Below are 20,842 nucleotides of genomic sequence, written 5' to 3' on the forward strand. Positions count from 1 at the left end.
GATGTTCTAATTTTGTGAGAAGCACCTGTATGTATGCACACAATACAGGTTTTCTGCTATCCTTTTTCCAAGTTTCAAATCTCAGAAAGTCAAATAGTGGAAATGAACAGCTAATTTGATTATTGAACTCCTCTACATCTCTAAGTAGCACGAGCAGATAGCACGGAAAAAAGAATATTTAACATGTTGTTCACCTTTCTATTGATGGATTGACCTCTAACAGACAGTACAGGATCACATCGTCTGCATCTTGTCAATGTTTCCTGCTCAGTTGTTCACAAGAGTCAGAATGAAATGTTTGAAAAGATAGATGGTAATTACATCAGGCACAAAACCTGCAGAATCTATTCTGGTCAACATTTTAGAGCTCAAGTAAATGGAAATGTTTGCATTTTAAGTAGAATGAATGGCATAATAGGGATTAGAACAGCATGTTTATCACTGTATGCAAATTCTTTCAATATATTTGCAACGTGTGGCAAAAGATGGATAGGGAACTTAACCAGTCTCCACCCTGTACTAATTCTCTAGATGATCTGCAGGAAAGTTGTTGAGCTGGTATCTGTAATTGACAGCTATCCATCCATATCCGTGATCTGGTTTGCTCCATCTATAAGTGTTGAGTGCTGTACTCTCAGTCAGTCATCACTAACTGACAGTTTCATAGTGACTTATAGGATATGTATAGGACCTATATGTATTTTATAATAATATGGATAAAAAGAAGTCATCTCGCCCTGGAGACAGCCTTACAGTGCAATTATTATTTTTTCTTTATCACTTAAAAACATATCTAAACATTTATGCATTTGACTATTTTAAATGTCTTCATTATAAACCTGAAATGCTCTTTATATTGGTCTTTTACAGTTATATCTGTTGGTATTTAATTGTTGTATATCCAGCCAAACATGATACGACTAAGGGATTGTAGGGCTTGAAACACGGAATCTGATGGTTCGATTTGTCCTTTAGGTCTGATGATTTGGCTCATTCCTATTTTTAGAAGAAGTAATAGATATCTGATTTTATCCTATCTTGGACACTGGGAAATTTCTTCTTATATGTATTTTATGTAACACACATTAATCCACTAACTACACACTCACTCATTTGTTTTATAGATGGAATTGCAGAATATCAGAACCCCTCGAATCTCCTTTGACCTACCAAAAAAAGCAAACAACTAAGCTACGACTGTCAGAATGTGAAGAGGCAAAACATAAATGTTGGTTGCAACTTGATAATTTATTTTGGAGACATTATTGGCATACTTCTACAATATGCCATTAAAGGAAACCTGACGTGACCGCTGATACATGTTCACTGATCCATGGGCAGCATGTATCAGCCTGCTGCCCTGGAGTGACAGGTTTCTCTCTCCATAAGTGGCATCAGGCGGGGAGAAGCCACTAAGTACCCGCTTGTCTGATTTGCCTCCGATGCGATTCAGTCATCGTTGACTATTAAAATGTTTTTCTCTGAAATGTAGCGTTTCAGAGTTAGACATGCATGTCTGAATTCATGCAGCCACTGTCTGATACATGTTTGTAGCATGGCCAGCATGTATCAAGTTAGTGTGCATCATTAACATGGTTTTCTTAAAGAAAAGCTCCCAGTATTACATTTAAAAACACTTTATATTATTAGGGGATTCCCTCACATACCTTTCCTTGCAGGCATAGGGGTGGCACTTTTTATCGTTTCAGTCGTGGGTTGCCCAACATCACGGCAACATTTTAGCAAATCTCATGCATGCGCACTACCCATTTGCTCCCTGGGCATGCGCAGTGACTCTGGGTGTACAGCCCCAGCTTCATGTCAGATGTACACATGCTCCGGAGCCACTGTGAATCATTGGCTATATGCCATGTGAGTGTGCATCTGATATGAAGCTGATGCTGTTCACCCAGAGTCAGTATGCATGACCGGGGAGTGGATGGACAGTGCACACACCCAGGATTTGCTAGGTGATTGTCGTGACATTGGGCAACTCATGACAATCAAACGAAATACTGTGGGCGTGCATAATTTGGACAGAGCATTGACTGAGCCGTGACTGAAACAGTGAAATGTGCCAGCCCTATGACTAAAAGAAAAGGTCTTAATACTGGGACCTTTTCTTTGAGAAAACCATGTCAGTGATGCACATTGCACTGGGGGGGGGCAGTCGAATAGCTAAAAACAACGTGACCGGTTCCCTTTAACGCTGATCAAGTGGTCAACAGATGTAACTGTAGTTTATCGCTATAAAAAAGTTGGCTAAATGATGGGAATAAGAATTTGTGGGTTCAATAATTGCAAAAGATGGAAGTTAAAATTTTAGACAAATTTAACTGTGTGTATTTGTTTGCCTCCAGGTATTACCAAATTCACATAAATTTATTACCCAAATACACCTAAAATCTCTTTGTGTGAGGCTGTGATACAACTTAGATAAGGAATTATCAAATCTCTGCACATTAGATATATCATCTTGATACACTTAAAGTACCTCCAATATACTCCATCAGTGCATGATTATGCAAAAATAAGCAAATGATGTCACCAAATGCCATTTCTGATGTGACCATCTTCATAAATAACCTTTATGCTATATAAGCCATTGATTTAACTACCGTGTTCACTCAGCTTTAGGTGTTTGAGCAAAAATGTGAATGTGAGAATATCAGTATGTATCCTGTCTGTAGAAATCTATGTGATGCATGCTACCCTTATTTATTTACTTACCTAACATGAAAATTCCTTCTGCTAACGGAGCTTATAAAAATAATAATATACACAAATTAATGCAATGTCATTACTTTATGCTAAATTATTAGAGATGAGCAAACATGAACTCAAAAGTTCAGGGTTCGTACCCGGCAGTTTGTGTCCGCTGTTAAACGCCGAACTTGGACTTCTCCCAGAAGTGTGTTCAGAGTTCCGGGGGAAGTTTATTGCCCTGAGAGAGAGAGAAGTTTCCAGCTCAAAAGTTAGGGTCCCCATTGTTTACAATGAGGTTCGGGTTCTTGTTCAAATTCGGGTACAATTCTGGTACCTGAACAGAACTTTGGAATAAACCCTTAATAGAACCCAGACTTCCACAGGTCCACTCATCCCTAAAAATTTTTACATTATTATTTTTATCCACTTACTCTCGTCAGTGGATACCCATGTTCTTAGGTTTCAGTGCAATTTGGTGTCATCAAGGTGACCAGTTTCATTGTGTTTTAGTGGTCATCTTGTTAATAATGTTTACATTTTTTTATCTACATGTTTATTTTAGGCGCAAAAAGTACAGCTGTTTTGTCATTCTCTATCTGATGAGTTTTACATTCATTCACACACCATAAAATTAGCCATTGAAAGTAAAGGACTACCATTTATCAACCTTCAATTGACAAATAGGATATTTGACAGTGGATTTTATATTCAAAATAACCCATTTTTTAAGTTATAATATGCACTATGGTTGTAATATATAATGAGACAGTTTTACTATTTCTATCTTTCTTTGTGCTTACTTATTCTACCACAAATTGGAATAAATTTTTTGTTATTTACTAATCTGACTGACATCACTGCATGAATATGGCACAACAAAACATGCACCACAATGCACCATTATTTATATTTATTTGTGAAGATGGGCGAACCCGAACAGAAAAGTTTGGCGTCCGTACCGAACACCTACTGTTCGGGCACAGACACCGAACACAGACTTCACCAGGATGTCCGTGTTACTGTTTGGGTTTGGCAGCCCGAACACCAGGTATTTGTTGCGCTGTCATGTGCATGGCAGCGTGGCAAACACCACTTATGATCGGCTGTGAAATCATCCCCACCGGTCAGACAGCTGTGGTTCCCACACTTTCAAAAGACAGCGAGAGTGCTCAGCTGTGAATGGATGTATAAACGTTACCTCCGGTCACTGGTGTCAGCTGATGGGACTACTGATCTCATCATCCGACACCTGCAGCCGCTAATTACAGTGAGAGCAGGAGCAGCGGATGGGAGTATTCATCAGCCGCCCCTGCGCTGTAAATAAATAATTTAAAAAAAAAACAGCGTGGGTTCCCCTGTATTTTTGCTAACCAGCCAGGCAAAACTCACAGCTGGGGGCTGCATCCCTCAGCTGTCAGCTTCAGCAAGGCTAGTTATCAAGAATAGAGGAGTTCCCATGCTGTTTTTAATTAAATAAATAATTTAAAAACGGCATGGGGTCCCCCCCATATTTGACAGCCAACCTTGCTAAAGCAGACAGTTGGGGGCTGGTATTGTCAGGCTGGTAAGGGGCCATGTATGTTGGTCCCCCCAGCCTAAAAATAGCAGCTCGCAGCTGCCCAGAAAAGGCACATCTATTAGATGCACCAGTTCTGGCTCTTTGCCCGGCTCTTCCCTCTTGCCCTGTAGCGGTGGCAAGTGGGGTTCATATTTGTTGGGTTGATGTCACCTTTGTATTGTCAGGTGACATCAAGCCCACAGTTTAGTAATGGAGAGGTGTTTATAAGACACCTATCCATTACTAATCCTATAGTTGTATGGTAAATAAAGACACAGTCAGAATAAAGTACTTTATTAGAAATAAAACCAAACACAGTTTTCCATTTTTATTTAAACGCCTAATTCTAGCGAAGCCCTCGATCTCCTGTAATAAAAGTAAAATAAAAAAACAACAATATACCATACCTGTCCGTCGTTTTGTCCAATGCCGTAATCCATGTCTGTGGGATAAACAGTTTTCAACATGGATGGTGCCCAGATGTGACCGTCTAAGCTGACAACCACTCGTGACTGAACGGCGGTGAGCGTAGCCTCAGAGACCGGTGATGATGTCATAGAGGTTACGTCCGGTCAGTGAGGCTCCGTTCCCAGCCAGGCTGAACTGCAGTGACCTCAGTGACATCCCCGCTAGCACCCCGAGAAAAACTCAGACATGGATTATGGCGTGGGACAGGACAGGGCTTCTCTAAATAAGTGTTACTAACTACAAACTCCTGCAAATAACCCATCATAAACATAATAATATATTTAAATACTGAGAATAAATAGTCAATGATATAAGAGAGATCAGACAAAAAGACACATATTGGAGGATGGACGCATATAATATTGTGGTTTTCATCAAAGAAACCTCATGATACAGAGTCAAAAACACCTTCCTCCTAACAATACCAGTAATAAAGAGATATTATAACTAAACTCCTGACGAACCCCAGTGTTGGTGAAACATGTGTCGAGGTGCTTATACACCCTCCTCCCTTCCTGTTATCATCTTGTTCAACTTTACTGGCACTAATATGCCGCAAGGTATGGTCATCCTGTAGGACTTATTGCTTTCTATTTCCTCACTATTGCTGTATTTATTTGAACACGATGACCTTTGAAGTCCCTTCAAACTCCAACCTACTTTAGTGGTCTTCAGTTCCACATAATCTTCCCTTTTATGGATCAATTATAGATTCTGTACAGTCCTTTATTTAATGTATGCTTTGTCTGTGTTATGCACTTTGGTAATTCAATCTGATTACTTTATTATTTTTTCCCATTATATCTAATTATTATTGATTATTTTATTGGGATGGCTTTACCAATTAACAATTAATAAAATTTTTTGAGGAAAATGCCTTTATTGCTATGACATGGAGGTAACATCTCTTATGACTGGTATTCTTGTAGGGGGTTGTTTTTGCCTCTGTATTAGGTGAATTCTTTATAGTCTAGTCACTCTTATACCATTGACTATTTATTCTCATTATTTACATATTTTTAATCACTGTTATAGTATTTAATAAATATATTTGTTATTTTTATACTGCTATTGTAGCCTTCCTTTTTTATATCTTTTTGGTCTAGTATCTATATTTTTTGAGCATTGGACTATTAGCTTAGTTCATGTATAAATGAGGACACATTGTGTTTGGTTCTGAAGGGTCTTTGGATGATTATTATTAAAATAATTTATTTTCCCCGTATGTGCATATGAATTAAATTCATACAATGTGTTCACATATGTTTTAATAAATGAGGAATATGATGGGTCAGAGTCCGCCCTGCCCAAAGTTCAAATATACGATTACACAAGAACGTGAAGCATGAATGCGGTTTATTTTGTCAACTCGTTTCAAGGTTTTCAAACCTCTCCATCTGGACAAAACCACAATGATGAGACATAACTCAAAAGGTGCAGGAATATATAGACAATGTATTAAAAAAGGGTGCACAGCCATGAAGCTTTGCGATCGTGTGATACCACGTCATAGTAGCAGATACAAAGATTGCAAGCAGAATAAAACCATATAACTGTAAAAATTAAATGTATGCATGTACTTGTGACAGATGTATAAACATACAAAATTAATTATATGTATGTAGCATTTCTCAGAAATAAATGTCATGTGTAAAAAGAGGGGGATCGAACTAATTCTTGAAAAGCCATAATGTTTGGTGTGTATGCTAAGTGCAGTAGTGGTGTGAGCTACTGAAGCTAATGATGCATGTGTATAATGACAACATGGCACAAAAAGTGTGTGTGTGTATGTATGTATATATATATATATGCTGTGGCCAAAAGTATTGACACCCCTGCAATTCTGTCAGATAATACTCAGTTTCTTCCTGAAAATGATTGTTATTATCTTCATTTAATTTGTCTTAAATGAAAAAACACAAAAAGAATTGTCCTAAAGCCAAATTGGATATAATTCCACACCAAACATAAAAAAGAGGGTGGACAAAAGTATTGGCACTGTTCGAAAAATCATGTGATGCTTCTCTAATTTATGTAATTAACAGCACCTGTAACTTACCTGTGGCACCTAACAGGTGTTGGCAATAACTAAATCACACTTGCAGCCAGTAGACATGGATTAAAGTTGACTCAACTTCTGTCCTGTGTCCTTGTGTGTACCACATTGAGCATGGAGAAAAGAAAGAAGACCAAAGAACTGTCTGAGGACTTGAGAAACCAAATTGTGAGGAAGCATGAGCAATCTCAAGGCTACAAGTCCATCTCCAAAGACCTGAATGTTCCTGTGTCTACCGTGCGCAGTGTCATCAAGAAGTTTAAAGCCCATGGCACTGTGGCTAACCTCCCTAGATGTGGACGGAAAAGAAAAATTGACAAGAGATTTCAACGCAAGATTGTGCGGATGTTGGATAAAGAACCTCGACTAACATCCAAACAAGTTCAAGCTGCCCTGCAGTCCGAGGGTACAACAGTGTCAACCCGTACTATCAGTCGGCATCTGAATGAAAAGGGACTGTATGGTAGGAGACCCAGGAAGACCCCACTTCTTACCCCGAGACATAAAAAAGCCAGACTGGAGTTTGCCAAAACTTACCTGAAAAAGCCTAAAACGTTTTGGAAGAATGTTCTCTGGTCAGATGAGACAAAAGTACAGCTTTTTGGGCAAAGACATCAACATAGAGTTTACAGGAGAAAAAAAGAGGCATTCAAAGGAAAAAAACACGGTCCCTACAGTCAAACATGGCAGAGGTTCCCTGATGTTTTGGGGTTGCTTTGCTGCCTCCGGCACTGGACTGCTTGACCGTGTGCATGGCTTATGAAGTCTGAAGACTACCAACAAATTTTGCAGCATAATGTAGAGCCCTGTGTGAGAAAGCTGGGTCTCCCTCAGAGGTCATGGGTCTTCCAGCAGGACGATGACCAAAAACACACTTCAAAAAGCACTAGAAAATGTTTTGAGAGACAGCACTGGAGACTTCTAAGGTGTGGCCAGCAATGAGTCCAGACCTGAATCCCATAGAACACCTGTGGAGAGATCTAAAAATGGCAGTTTGGAGAAGGCACCCTTCAAATATCAGGGACCTGGAGCAGTTTGCCAAAGAAGAATGGTCTAAAATTCCAGCAGAGCATTCTAAGAAACTCATTGATGGTTACCGGAAGCGGTTGGTTGCAGTTATTTTGGCTAAAGGTTGTGCAACCAAGTATTAGGCTGAGGGTGCCAATACTTTTGTCTGGCCCATTTTTGGAGTTTTGTGTGAAATGATCAATGTTTTGCTTTTTGCTTCATTCTCTTTTGTGTTTTTTCATTTAAGACAAATTAAATGAAGATAATAATACCAAAGAATTTGTGATTGCAATCATTTTCAGGAAGAAACTGAGTATTATCTGACAGAATTGCAGGGGTGTCAATACTTTTGGCCACAACTGTATATATACCTCTAAACTACTATGAGTATAGCCATATATATACTTCTGTGCCATTTTGTCATCATTGCGTTATACGCATATACCATTATCTTCCCTCTTTCCCCTTACTTTTTTCTGCTCTACCCTTCTAAACCTCTATTCTCCTCTCTGTTTCTTTTTTTCCTCTTCACTCCATATTGCTCTTGAACTATTCTCCTTTTTATCTTGCACCTCTGTCTCCAGTAGCTAACACCACTACTTCTCTTGGCATACACAGCAAACATTCCAACTTTCCTAGAATTAGTTACATCCCCCTCTTTTCACACATGACATTTATTTCTGTAAAAATGCTATATACATATATTTAATTTTGTATCCTTATACATCTGTCACCAGTACATGCATACATTTTATTTTTACAGTTATATAGTTTTATTCTGCTTTGTATCTGCTACAATGACGTGGTATCATATGGTTGCAAAGGTTCATGGCCGTACGCCTTTTGTTTAATACATTGTCTACATATTCCTGCACTTTTTGAGTTGTATCTAATCATTTTGGTTTGGTCCAGATGAAAAGGGTTAAAAACCTTGAAATGCATTGACAAAATGAACCGCATTCATGCTTCATGTTCTTGTGTGATCTTATCTTTGAAGCTTAGGCAGCGCAGACTCTGACCCATCATATTCCTCATTTATTGCAATGTATCTCCTTGGTGGTCCTGCTGTAGCCTTTTTCTGCTTCTATAGGAGTTGTGACTGTCACAACCCCGTCAGGTGAGCGTATCTATAATATTTTACGTCACTTGGTTATCCGATAAGACCCTATTTGCTCTTTTTGTCTCTACTGTTTTTCCATTTGATTTTCAGAGATGTTTTGTCATTTCTGTTTTCTATTACTGATCTTGTCGTTTTAGACTTGTATAATTTTATTGCAGGAAATAAAGCATTGTTGCAAAAATGGTTTTCATTTCCTGAAAATGCACTAGTCCTTGGTATTAATAATGCTAATAATAATGAGTTATGTGCCTGGTTTCTCTATGGGCCCGTTTCGCCAAAGCATTTATGTCAGAATTCCCTTGTAAGAAGCTTTGAGAAAAGTCGCTGAATTTTGTCTGAACACGAGGTTGCGCTAACATTTTGCAACTTGTGGCATTTTTGCACAGTTTAAAAAAAAAAAAAAAAAGGCAATGTTGGGGTGGAACAGGGGTGTAGCAAGATTCGTGGCGCGGCTCACGCCATTTGTCAGATGTGCCTGATTTATTAAGAGGCTCGTGGTTCTTAATGAATCAGGAGCGTCTGACTGCAGCATGCAAACTCATCAAGATTGGTCACTCTTTAAAACTTGATACAAAAAACTTTAGAAACCTTAAAATCTTTTTTTTTTGCATCCCAGAATAACTGATCCAAAACACCGATGGAAATCGGTCTTTTTGTATTGTGTAGGAGAAAAATCACTAACATCCAAATGAGGCCGTACAAAATACGTAGCACTGAGCTCCTTATATTCCCGGTCGCTCCAAACCCGTACATACTGAACAGATCCTTGATCCCCCACTGGTTGTCTAAGTTGCTCCATAAATAACGTGTCACTTCGATGAATAACTATGGCGGCCCAATCCCTGACTGTAGCAGTGACAGTCAGGTTGACATGTCCTTGAATTGGTCAATAGATTAATGGCAGTGACTATAAAGAACTTGCATTCATTTCCCTCTGTTTTCTACTTCTTGCAGATACCATGACCAACAGGATGTCACTAGTAACTTTCTCGGAGCAATGTGGTTAATTTCAATCACTTTTCTATCAATTGGATATGGTGACATGGTACCAAACACGTACTGTGGAAAAGGAGTGTGTTTACTCACAGGAATTATGGTAAGAAGACATTTAATCGCTATGACTTTTCTTGAACTTCTTTAAACTTTGATGAATGAGGTTGGTTCTCTTTTCCCATATATTTGTTTTAACACATAGCATCAAATTACTGAACAGCACCGAAAATAACCATGTGGCTCATGGAACATGGCCTGTCATGTTCTCTTTTGGAGGCCTGGTATTTCACAGAGGTTTTTTTTAGTTCTGTGAGCAAGTTATAGCTCCTATACATTACAGCTTAAAGGGTATTCCCATCTCCAAGATATTATCCCTCTATGCAGTAGATGTAATCGTAATAATATTAGAAAACACCTTCAGTTATAAATCTAGTATAGTTACCCCATGTGCAGGGCATTGCAGTAGCTTAGGTAGCCATGATTATGACCACTAACAATAACTCTGACTATATGAGTGATCTTAACCATGAATACCTAACCGACTGCAATGCCCTGAACGTGGGGTAAGCAACATAGCGACTCACAGGTACTATGCTACATATCTAATTGTAAGTATTTGTTAATATTATTATTATTACACATACTACATATTGAGATATGAACTTGGAGATGGGAATACCCCTTTAACCCCTTCCTGACATGAGACGTACTATCCCGTCCACGGTACCCGGGCCCGTATGACCGGGGACGGGATAGTACGTCTACCGCGATCAGCGGCGCCCACGTGGTGAGCGCCGCTGATCGCGGCCGGGTGTCAGCTGATTATCACAGCTGACACCCGGCACAATGTGTCAGGGGCGGTCACGGACCGCCCCCGACACGTTAACCCCTTGCACACCGCGATCAAACGCGATCGCGGTGTACCGGGAGTTAAAGGGAAGCATCGGCAGGGAGGGGGCTCCCTCCGTGCTTCCCTGAGCCCCCCACGGCAGCGCAATGTGCAGCGCTGCTGCGGGGGGCTCCTATCCTCCAGGCCCCCGAATCCAAGATGGCGGCGGGGGCCTTCGGGGGCCTGGGGATCAGCGATCTGTCACAGGACAGTGATGTCCCACCTGGGACTATGTAATAAAGTAAAAAAAAATTAAAAAAAAAGTGTAAAAATAAATTTAAAAAAATCGCCAAATAAATTAGTAAAAAAAAAAAAAAATATTCCCCAATAAATTCATTTTTTTAAAATAATAAAAAAAAAAAACAATAAATGTACACATATTAGGTATCGCCGCGTCCGTAACGACCTGCCCTATAAAACTGTCCCATTAGTTAACCCCTTTAGCGAACCCCTTAAAAAATAAAAATAAAAAACGAAGCAAAAAATAATGATTTATTATCATACCGCCAAACAAAAAGTGCAATAACGCGCGATCAAAAAGACGCATATAAATATCCATGGTACCACTGAAAACGTCATCTTGTCCCGCAAAAAACAAGCTGCCACACAGCATCATCAGCGAAAAAATAAAAAAGTTATAACTCGCAGAATAAAGCGATGCAAAAATAATTATTTTTTATATAAAATAGTTTTCATTGCATAAAACCGACAAAAACATAAAAAAACGACCTAAATGAGGTATCGCTGTAACCGTACTGACCCGAAGAATAAAACCGCTTTATCAGTTTTACCGCACGCGGAACGGTGTAAACGCACCCCCCCCAAAAGAAATTCATGAAACGCTGGTTTTTGTTCATTCTGCGTCCCAAAAATCGGAATAAAAAGCGATCAAAAAATTTCACGTGCCCGAAAATGGTACCAATAAAAACATCAACTCGTCCCGCAAAAAATAAGACCTCACATGACTCGGTGGGTCAAAATACGGAAAAATTATAGCTCTCAATATGTGGTGATGAAAAAACTATTTTTACAATAAAAAGCGTCTTTTAGCGTGCGACAGCCGCCAAACATAAAAACCGCCATAAATAGTAAATCAAACCCCCCGTTATCACCCCTTTAGTTAGGGAAAAATAATAAAATAAAAAAAATGTATTTATTTCCATTTTTCCATTAGGGTTAGGGCTAGGGTTAGGGCTAGGGGTGTGTTGGGGTAGGGTTAGGGTTAGGGTTAGGGCCAGGGTTAGGGTTAGGGCTAGGGCTAGGGTTAGGGCTAGGGTTAGGGCTAGGGTTAGGGCTAGGGTTAGGGGCGTGTTGGGGTTCGGGTTGGAGTTAGAATTGGGGGTTTCCACTGTTTGGGCACATCAGGGGCTCTCCAAATGCAACATGGCGTCTGATCTCAATTCCAGCCAATTCTGAGTTGAAAAAGTCAAATGGTGCTCCTTCCCTTCCAAGCTCTGCTATGCGCCCAAACAGTGTTTTACCCCCTCATGTAGGGTATCAGCCTACTCAGGACAAATTGCAAAACAATTTTTGGGGTCCAATTTCTCCTGTTACCCTTAGGAAAATAAAAAATTGGGGGCAAAAATATCATTTTTGTGGAAAAAAATGATTTTTTTTATTTTCACGTCCGAGTGTTATAAACTTCTGTGAAGCACTTGGGGGTTCAAAGTGCTCACCACACATCTAGATAAGTTCCGTGGGGGGTCTAGTGTCCAAAATGGGGTCACTTGTGGGGAGTTTCAATAGTTTAGGTACATCAGGGGCTCTCCAAACGCACATGACACCCGCAGACCATTCCATCAAAGTCTGCATTCCAAAACGTCACTGCTTCCCTTCCGAGCCCCGACGTGTGTCCATACAGTAGTTTTCTCCCACATATGGGGTGTCAGCGTACTCAGGACAAATTGGACAACAACTTTTGGGGTCCAATTTCTCCTGGTACCCTTGGGAAAATAAAAAAAATGGTGACTAAAAGATCATGTTTGTGGAAAAAATACGAATTTTTTATTTTCACGCCCGGGCGTTGTAAACTTCTGTGAAGCACTGGGGGGGTCAAAGTGCTCACCACACATCTAGATAAGTTCCTTGGGGGGTCTAGTTTACAAAATGGTGTCATTTGTGGGGGGTTTCCACTGTTTAGGTACATTAGGGGCTCTCCAAAGGCAATATGACACCCGCAGACCATTCCATCAAAGTCTGCATTCCAAAACGTCACTACTTCCCTTCCGAGCCCCGACGTGTGCCCATACAGTAGTTTTCTCCCACATATGGGGTATCAGCATACTCAGGACAAATTGGACAACAACTTTTGGGGTCCAATTTCTCCTGGTACCCTTGGGAAAATAAAAAAATGGTGACTAAAAGATCATGTTTGTGGAAAAAATATGAATTTTTTATTTTCACGCCCGGGCGTTGTAAACTTCTGTGAAGCACTGGGGGGGTCAAAGTGCTCACCACACATCTAGATAAGTTCCTTGGGGGGTCTAGTTTACAAAATGGTGTCATTTGTGGGGGGTTTCCACTGTTTAGGTACATTAGGGGCTCTCCAAAGGCAACATGACACCCGCAGACCATTCCATCAAAGTCTGCATTCCAAAACGTCACTACTTCCCTTCCGAGCCCCGACGTGTGCCCATACAGTAGTTTTCTCCCACATATGGGGTATCAGCATACTCAGGACAAATTGGACAACAACTTTTGGGGTCCAATTTCTCCTGGTACCCTTGGGAAAATAAAAAAATGGTGACTAAAAGATCATGTTTGTGGAAAAAATACGAATTTTTTATTTTCACACCCGGGCGTTGTAAACTTCTGTGAAGCACTGGGGGGGTCAAAGTGCTCACCACACATCTAGATAAGTTCCTTAGGGGGTCTAGTTTCCAAAATGGTGTCATTTGTGGGGAGTTCCACTGTTTTGGTACATCAGGAGTTTTCCAAACGCGACATGGTGTCCGATCTCAATTCCAGCCAAAAACGTCAAATGGCGCTGCTTCCCTTCCGAGCTCTGCCATGCCCCCAAATAGTGGTTTACCCCCACATGTGGGGTATCAGCGTACTCAGGACAAATTGCACAATAACTTTTAGGGTCCTGTTACCCTTGGAAAAATAAGAATTGAGGGTGAAAAGATCATTTTTGTGGAAAAAATATGATTTTTTAATTGTATGGCTTTATGTTATAAACTTCTGTGAAGCCCATGGGGGTTCAAAGTTCTCACCACACATCTAGATAAGTTCCTTAGGGGGTCTAGTTTCCAAAATGGTGTCATTTGTGGGGGGTTTCCACTGTTTTGGTACATCAGGGGTTTTCCAAACGCGACATGGTGTCCGATCTCAATTCCAGCCAAAAACGTCAAATGGCGCTGCTTCCCTTCCGAGCTCTGCCATGCGCCCAAATAGTGGTTTACCCCCACATGTGGGGTATCAGCGTACTCACGACAAATTGCACAATAACTTTTAGGGTCCTGTTACCCTTGGGAAAATAAAAATTGGGGTGAAAAGATCATTTTTGTGGAAAAAATATGATTTTTTAATTGTACCGCTGTACGTTATAAACTTCTGTAAAGCCCTTGTGGGTTCAAAGTTCTCACCACATATCTAGATAAGTTCCTTGGGGGGTCTAGTTTCCAAAATGGGGTCACTTGTAGGGTGTTTCCACTGTTTAGGTACATCAGGGACTCTCCAAACGTGACATGGCGTCCAATCTGAATTCCAGCCAATTTTGCATTGAAAAAGTCAAACGGCGCTCCTTCCATTCTGAGCTCTGCCATGCGCCGAAACAGTCGTTCCCCCCCACATATCAGGTATCTGCGTACTCAGGACAAATTGCACAATAACTTTTGCAGTTCAATTTCTCCTGTTACCCTTGGTAAAATAAAAAAAATTGAACCTGAAGTATTTTTTTTATGAAAAAAAGTTAGATGTTCATTTTTTTTTAAATATTCAAAAAAATTCCTGTGACGCACCTAAAGGGTTAATAAACTTCTTGAATGTGGTTTTGAGCACCTTAAGGGGTGCAGTTTTTAGAATGGTGTCACTTTTGTGTATTTTCTATCATATAGACCCCTCAAAGTGGCTTCAAATGTGATGTGGTCCTAAAAATAAAATGGTGTTGTAAAAATGAGAAATCGCTGGTCAACTTTTAACCCTTATAACTTCCTAACAAAAAAAAATTTTGGTTCCAAAATTGTGCTGATGTAAAGTAAACATGTGGGAAATGTTAGTTATCAAGTTTTTTGTGTGCCGTATCTCTGTGATTTAAGGGCATAAAAATTCAAAGTTGGAAAATTGCGAAATTTTCAAAATTTTCGCCAAATTTCCGTTTTTCTCACAAATAAACGCAAGTTATTTGAATGAAATTTTACCACTAACATGAAGTACAATATGTCACGAGAAAACAATGTCAGAATCACCGGGATCCATGGAAGCGTTCCAGAGTTATGACCTCATAAAGGTACAGTGGTCAGAATTGTAAAAATTGGCCCGGTCATGAACGTGCAAACCACCCTTGGGGGTGAAGGGGTTAAACAACCAGTTTTCCTAATATTGCTTAAGACACTGATATGGGGATCTGCTTTCTCTGAGCCAGAACAAAGAGTTGTGCCAAACTATAGCATTACAGGAAACACTAATGGAAGAAGAAGGTCCATGTTTGATGATAAGTCCCATTACACTTTCTTGGCATCATTCTCATGTTTCTAAATTTGCTCTTGTCGATGTACAGTTAGTCTTAAGATTCAGCATTGATATGACAGTTTATCATATGTAAAGCAAGTCAATGGTTAGCAAACATGAATATTACAATTTTCTGTTAACTAACCACGATAGGTACTAGCAGCTAATCATAACGCTAATGGCACTGGTCATGTGTGCGGAACATCTTCCATTGAGTGTTATTGCTCCATTGAGTTCATCAATAGGCTAAAATGAGATCCTTTTTGTTTCTCTTACATCACAGCAATAGCAATAATGTAAAAATAGGTTGAACTTTTTTTAACATTATTATAGTAACACAATAACTACTTTTGCTTAGCAAATTTAAAGTTTTCTGAGAGTTAAGATGTCTCCATTAAAATTTGTTTCCTGAATTGTAAGCAAAGTTTATAAATCACTTTGGAATTTAATGTTAGTCTAAACTCACATAACAGATTTGTTACAGATTCCGCAACCAAGAATCAACATTTGAATCAGGTTTTTAAAACTTCGTTCACATTTTCCAAATAACTTTATTAAATTTTAAGAATAACAGTAATATTTTACATTGACATTTAAATGTAGAGGTTACAATAGACAAAGGGAAGGGAAGGATAAGGGGTTCGGAATAGGTTTAAGTTGCTTTATTAAGACATACAAAGGATAAAACAAAAGGAAGGGTAGGGAGGGGAAATATAAACTAAACTAACAATGTCGTGTCTCTTCGATTTATTTGGGTATTGAATAACCCCATAAGGAAAAGACAAGACAATAAACTAACAGTATTATTTCTCTATAGTATATTTAGGAGGAAATAGACCCCTATGAAAATAAAGACAAGCATACATATATATTAGTACAACCTGCAAAAAAAGGTATTAGTATCGCTTAAATATTGCTTTCTGACAAATGCTTATAAAGTATTACTCAAAATATAGATTATATGTAGACTTGTCGCAGTTGGTCCGAGTAACCAGTACCCAAGGACCAAATGGAGGGAAAGTTCGTTTTTTTCTCTCAAACTATACTAGTGGAATATGGATCAATTACTTATTACAATCGCTTTTTCAGTTACTATCAATAGCAATCCCCAATTATGTATAAAACGGGTAATAATCAACTTTGATGATCCACGACCATGAAGAGAATGGGAGAATGGGTATCATCCGCAATCCACAGCCTCCATGAATGAGGACAAAGATCGATTATGTATATAACGAGTATCATCTGCAGCCCGCAACCTCCACATATAAGCAGGACGAGGATCCCGAGCAGATGGAGACGAAGAGTCAGGAGGAGACATACGAGGAACTATGCCAGCCTTTTTCAGAAAGTCCATGCCCTCCGCCGGAGATCGGATAACAGTCAATTTGGTGGCGAATTTCACAAGCGGTGTGGAATCTTGTGATCTTTTGTGGTCTGACGGAATGACTTATGTTTTAACATTGTACTTCCGGATAAGTCCTTAAAGAACATTAAGTTCTTGTATGGTGAAGAGAGGAAAGCTGACTCCTTAGAAACACCAAAAAGAGCATTTCTTACCCAATTGGGGTAGAAAGAAACAATTACATCACTGGTTAGATTAGACGGCAAAGAGGAAGATATTCGAATCCTGAAAATTTTTTCAATTAAATTCTTCCCTTTGGTTTCTGGAAAAAGATGACATACCATTGTTGAGATATAGTCTTTCAGTTGAGATGGACGGATTGAATCAGGGACGCCTCTGACCTTCACGTTATTTTTCCTTCTTAAATCTTCATAATTGGACAGAGAGCATCTGAAAGAAGCGATATCTTTTTGAATATTTCTCAGAGAATTCGAGAGTTCATAAAGGTCTGGAGCAACCCTAGAGCACAAATTTTCTTGTTTAACAATTGGGGAATTCAATATTTGACGAGAATAGTGGAGTATATAATCAGATTTAATAACATTATCACCAGTGATTATTAAAAATATATCTTTAAAGAGCGTTTTGTCTTTTGATTGAGGGACCATTTCTTTATGCGTAGATTCAAACGATGATCCTGAGTGACCCTCAACTTTGTTAGTTTCACCCCAAGAGTCCAACGTTTTCAAAAAGACTTTAGATATTTTAACCAAAAAGCTTTCAGTAGGATATTCATCAGAAGCCTGGAAATCATCTAATGACAATGTATTGGGAATAGGTACTCCAGAGGCCGCACCAGATTTCTCTTGAACCATAGTAGATCCATCAATTTGGACCTTGCAGTTAGAAGAACTCTCCGAAGCAGAATATAAAGAAGAAATTTCATCAGAGTCGACATAGTCAGAGATATCACTATCCAAATTATAAACAGAGACTGTCCCTTCGATAGAATAATCCAGAGATGAATTTTCCAATTCTTCCTCAGTATCATAGGATGTATCTGATGTAGCTGATTGGACGATTGATTCCTTATCCCCATTAAAGGAGTGTATAGAAGAAGGTTTTTGATGTAAATTTTCAAAGAAATTTTTAATCAGCCGATCATTTTCTTCAAAGACGTCATTCCAATTGCTCTTTTGGAAATAATCGCAGGTAGTTGAAATAGATTTAGGAGTACCAGCATTTGATTTAAGGGAGCCGTCATCTACAGTATGATTAAAAGCTTCTTCCTTTATTGACAAAGCCCCAGCTAGACCCTCCTGTACCACATCAGATAGAGTTTTAAAGTTTTTTATTTGTGATCCTCCATAAGTGCTGGAAGAAATATCCACTAATGAATTATTTTTCCTGCCATCTTGAAGAGCTGGAAGTATACTATAACCGGCAGAAAGCTGCACCCCATCAAAGACCTGTAGCGGATTTTTACTAACCGCTTTATCTGTATAATTCTCCTCCTTATTGTGGTTACCAATAGTAGAAAGAAAGTTCCTCTCCAGCAGCCCAGAATCGACCACCCTGCCATGTTGCTGCATATATTTCTCCCCCACCACCGGGTCATTCACAAATAACTGGCCGCTATCTATGCCCACCTTGGCCGGCACAAACTCAGCCGCATCAATTCTTAAAGTACTTTTAAAGAACCGGCTGGAGGCAGATGAAACTGTAAGATCACAAGTCGATACCTCAGGAGCCTCGCCATCATTCTTCCCCCACATCCGCTCGCCCGCGGCACCCACCGCACTCAGCCGACACATCTTCACCTTTCTGTCATCTAAAGCCGGGGCTGCGCAGGACCCAGGGGAGTCTCCCGCTGATGCCCGACAGGCCGATCGAGCTCTGGTCCCATTGCTGTACCTGTTGGAGGACGGGCGCTCTGAAGATCTATGCAGCAGCAGACCCGGGGATGCAGCGCCGTCGCTTCCCTGCAGCCGCGGCTCCCACCGCTTTCACCCGACACATCTTTAGATCCTTGTCTTCCCAAGCCAGGGCCGCACTGAATCCTGGGGAGTCCCCCGCTGATGCCCGACAGGCCGATCGAGCTCCGGTCTCCTTACTGTACGCGTACCTGTTGGAGGACGGGCACTCTGAAGATCCATGCTGCAGCAGACCCGGGGATGTACCACTGTCACTTCTCTGCAGCCGCGGCTCCCACCACAAAGTCCCGGGTTCTCTCCAGATCAATAACAACTGAAGCCGGGGCCGCGCTCAGCCCAGGGGACCTCACCGATGATGTCTGAGAGGCCAGCTGGACCCTCGATGACCCCACTCTCACTTCCATGCCCCGTGGATCCGGCGCTTTAAGTGGAGGATTGCCTTGTTTACCTCTGACATGGTGAAGGCCTGTATGAGAGTCCCTCCCGGAGCTTTTCTGCCCAGTCCGTGGATTTTCCTCAGATGGAGCTGTATTTTTCTTCTTGTATCTTTTTTCCTGGGCATGTTCTTTCTTCTTTTAAGTCCAAATGCCCCACGAATTAGCAGCTTAAAGTAGCTTATATTAGGGGAGAAGCGGGAGCTCCTGAAAAGCACGTCCGCTCCCTTCCCCTGCAAACCACGCCCCCTTCAAACTTCGTTCACATGTAATAGGCAATAATCCACATGCAATTCTGGACATCATTATCTGCAGCAGATCTATTCTGCTTCTGAAATAGCTCACAGATTCTGAAATATAAGGGTGTACAAAGAAACAATATTGCCTACAGGAGGTAACCCTATATGTACCAATAAAAACATGACATGAATTTTAATTCAGTATTAAAACCCTCAAAACATGTACTCAACAATAAATAACTACTAGAAATCAATTCAATTGTAACTAGAACAGACACCCACCATTTTATATATACTCTCCAAGATAGAAATAGTGGGAAAAGGGCAATAGAGTAGGTGCATACACAGTGGCTTGCAAAAGTATTCACCACCCTTGCCCCCCCCCCTTTTACTATTTTGTTACATTAAAACCTGTGTTTAGATATTTTTGTAATACAATTTGTGTGCGATGCATCAGCATTAAATAGTCTAAGTCAGTGAAGTGAGAAAATTATAGACATAAATTAAATGTATTGGCATGTGCATATGTATTCACTCTTTTTGCTATGAAGCACCTAAAAATTTCTGGTGCAAGCAATTACCTTTATAAGTTACATGCTTAGTGAAAGGAAGTCCACCAGTGTGCAATCTAAGTGTCACATATCTGTCAGTATATATACACTTTTTCTGAAAGGCCACAGAGGCTGCAACACCATTAAACAAGAGACACCCCTTACTAAACAACACTATGAAGACCAAGGAGATCTGCAAACAAGTCAGGAACAAAGTTGTTGTTAAGTCCAAATCACGGTTGGGTTATAAAAAATATCCCAATCTCTGATGATCCCCCAGAGCACCATCAAATCCATTATCATCAAATGGTGCCACAACAAATTTGCCAAGAGATAGCCGCCCACCAAAACTCTCAGCTCGGGCAAGGAGGGGACTAATCAGAGAGGAAACAGAGACCAAAGGTAACCCTCGAGGAGCTACTGAGTTCCCAAGCAGAGTATTTATTCATATGACAACAATAAGCCATACACTCCATAGATGTGGCCTTTATGGAAGTGTGGGCAGAGAAAAGTTTTTACCCACCCACAAAAATTGTAAGGCTTGTGCTGAGTTTACCAAAAGACAGTGGGAACTCCTCAAATGTATGGAGGAAGGTGCTGTAGTCAGATGAGACCAAAATGGAACTTTTGGCCACCCAGGTAAACGCTGTGTCTGCTTTCAAACCAACACAGCTCATGTCCCCAAGAACGCTGTCCCCACAGTGAAACATGGTGATGGCAGCATCATGCTGTGGGGATATTCTTCGGCGGCGCGGACAGGAAAAATAGACCAAGTCGAGGAATCGAGGGAAAGATGGCTGGTGCAAAATACAGGTATATTCTTGAGCAAAACCTGTTTCGGTCTGTCAGTGAATTTAGACTGGGACATAG

General features: G+C 40.3%; 1 protein-coding gene across 2 annotated transcripts in view; it reads left to right on the forward strand.

The window, feature by feature from the left end:
• KCNN2 (potassium calcium-activated channel subfamily N member 2) overlaps nt 1-20,842 on the forward strand; it is a 271,324-nt gene that overhangs the window by 186,044 nt on the left and 64,438 nt on the right. For both annotated transcript variants that reach the window (XM_073552184.1, XM_073552253.1), the window contains exon 4: nt 9,871-10,012. In XM_073552184.1, the coding sequence (XP_073408285.1) occupies nt 9,871-10,012 (142 nt within the window). The remainder of the gene's footprint in view (nt 1-9,870; nt 10,013-20,842) is intronic.

Source organism: Dendrobates tinctorius, unplaced genomic scaffold, assembly GCF_039654945.1.
Source record: "Dendrobates tinctorius isolate UK_male_01 unplaced genomic scaffold, ASM3965494v1 ptg000003l, whole genome shotgun sequence".
NCBI lineage: Eukaryota > Metazoa > Chordata > Amphibia > Anura > Dendrobatidae > Dendrobates > Dendrobates tinctorius.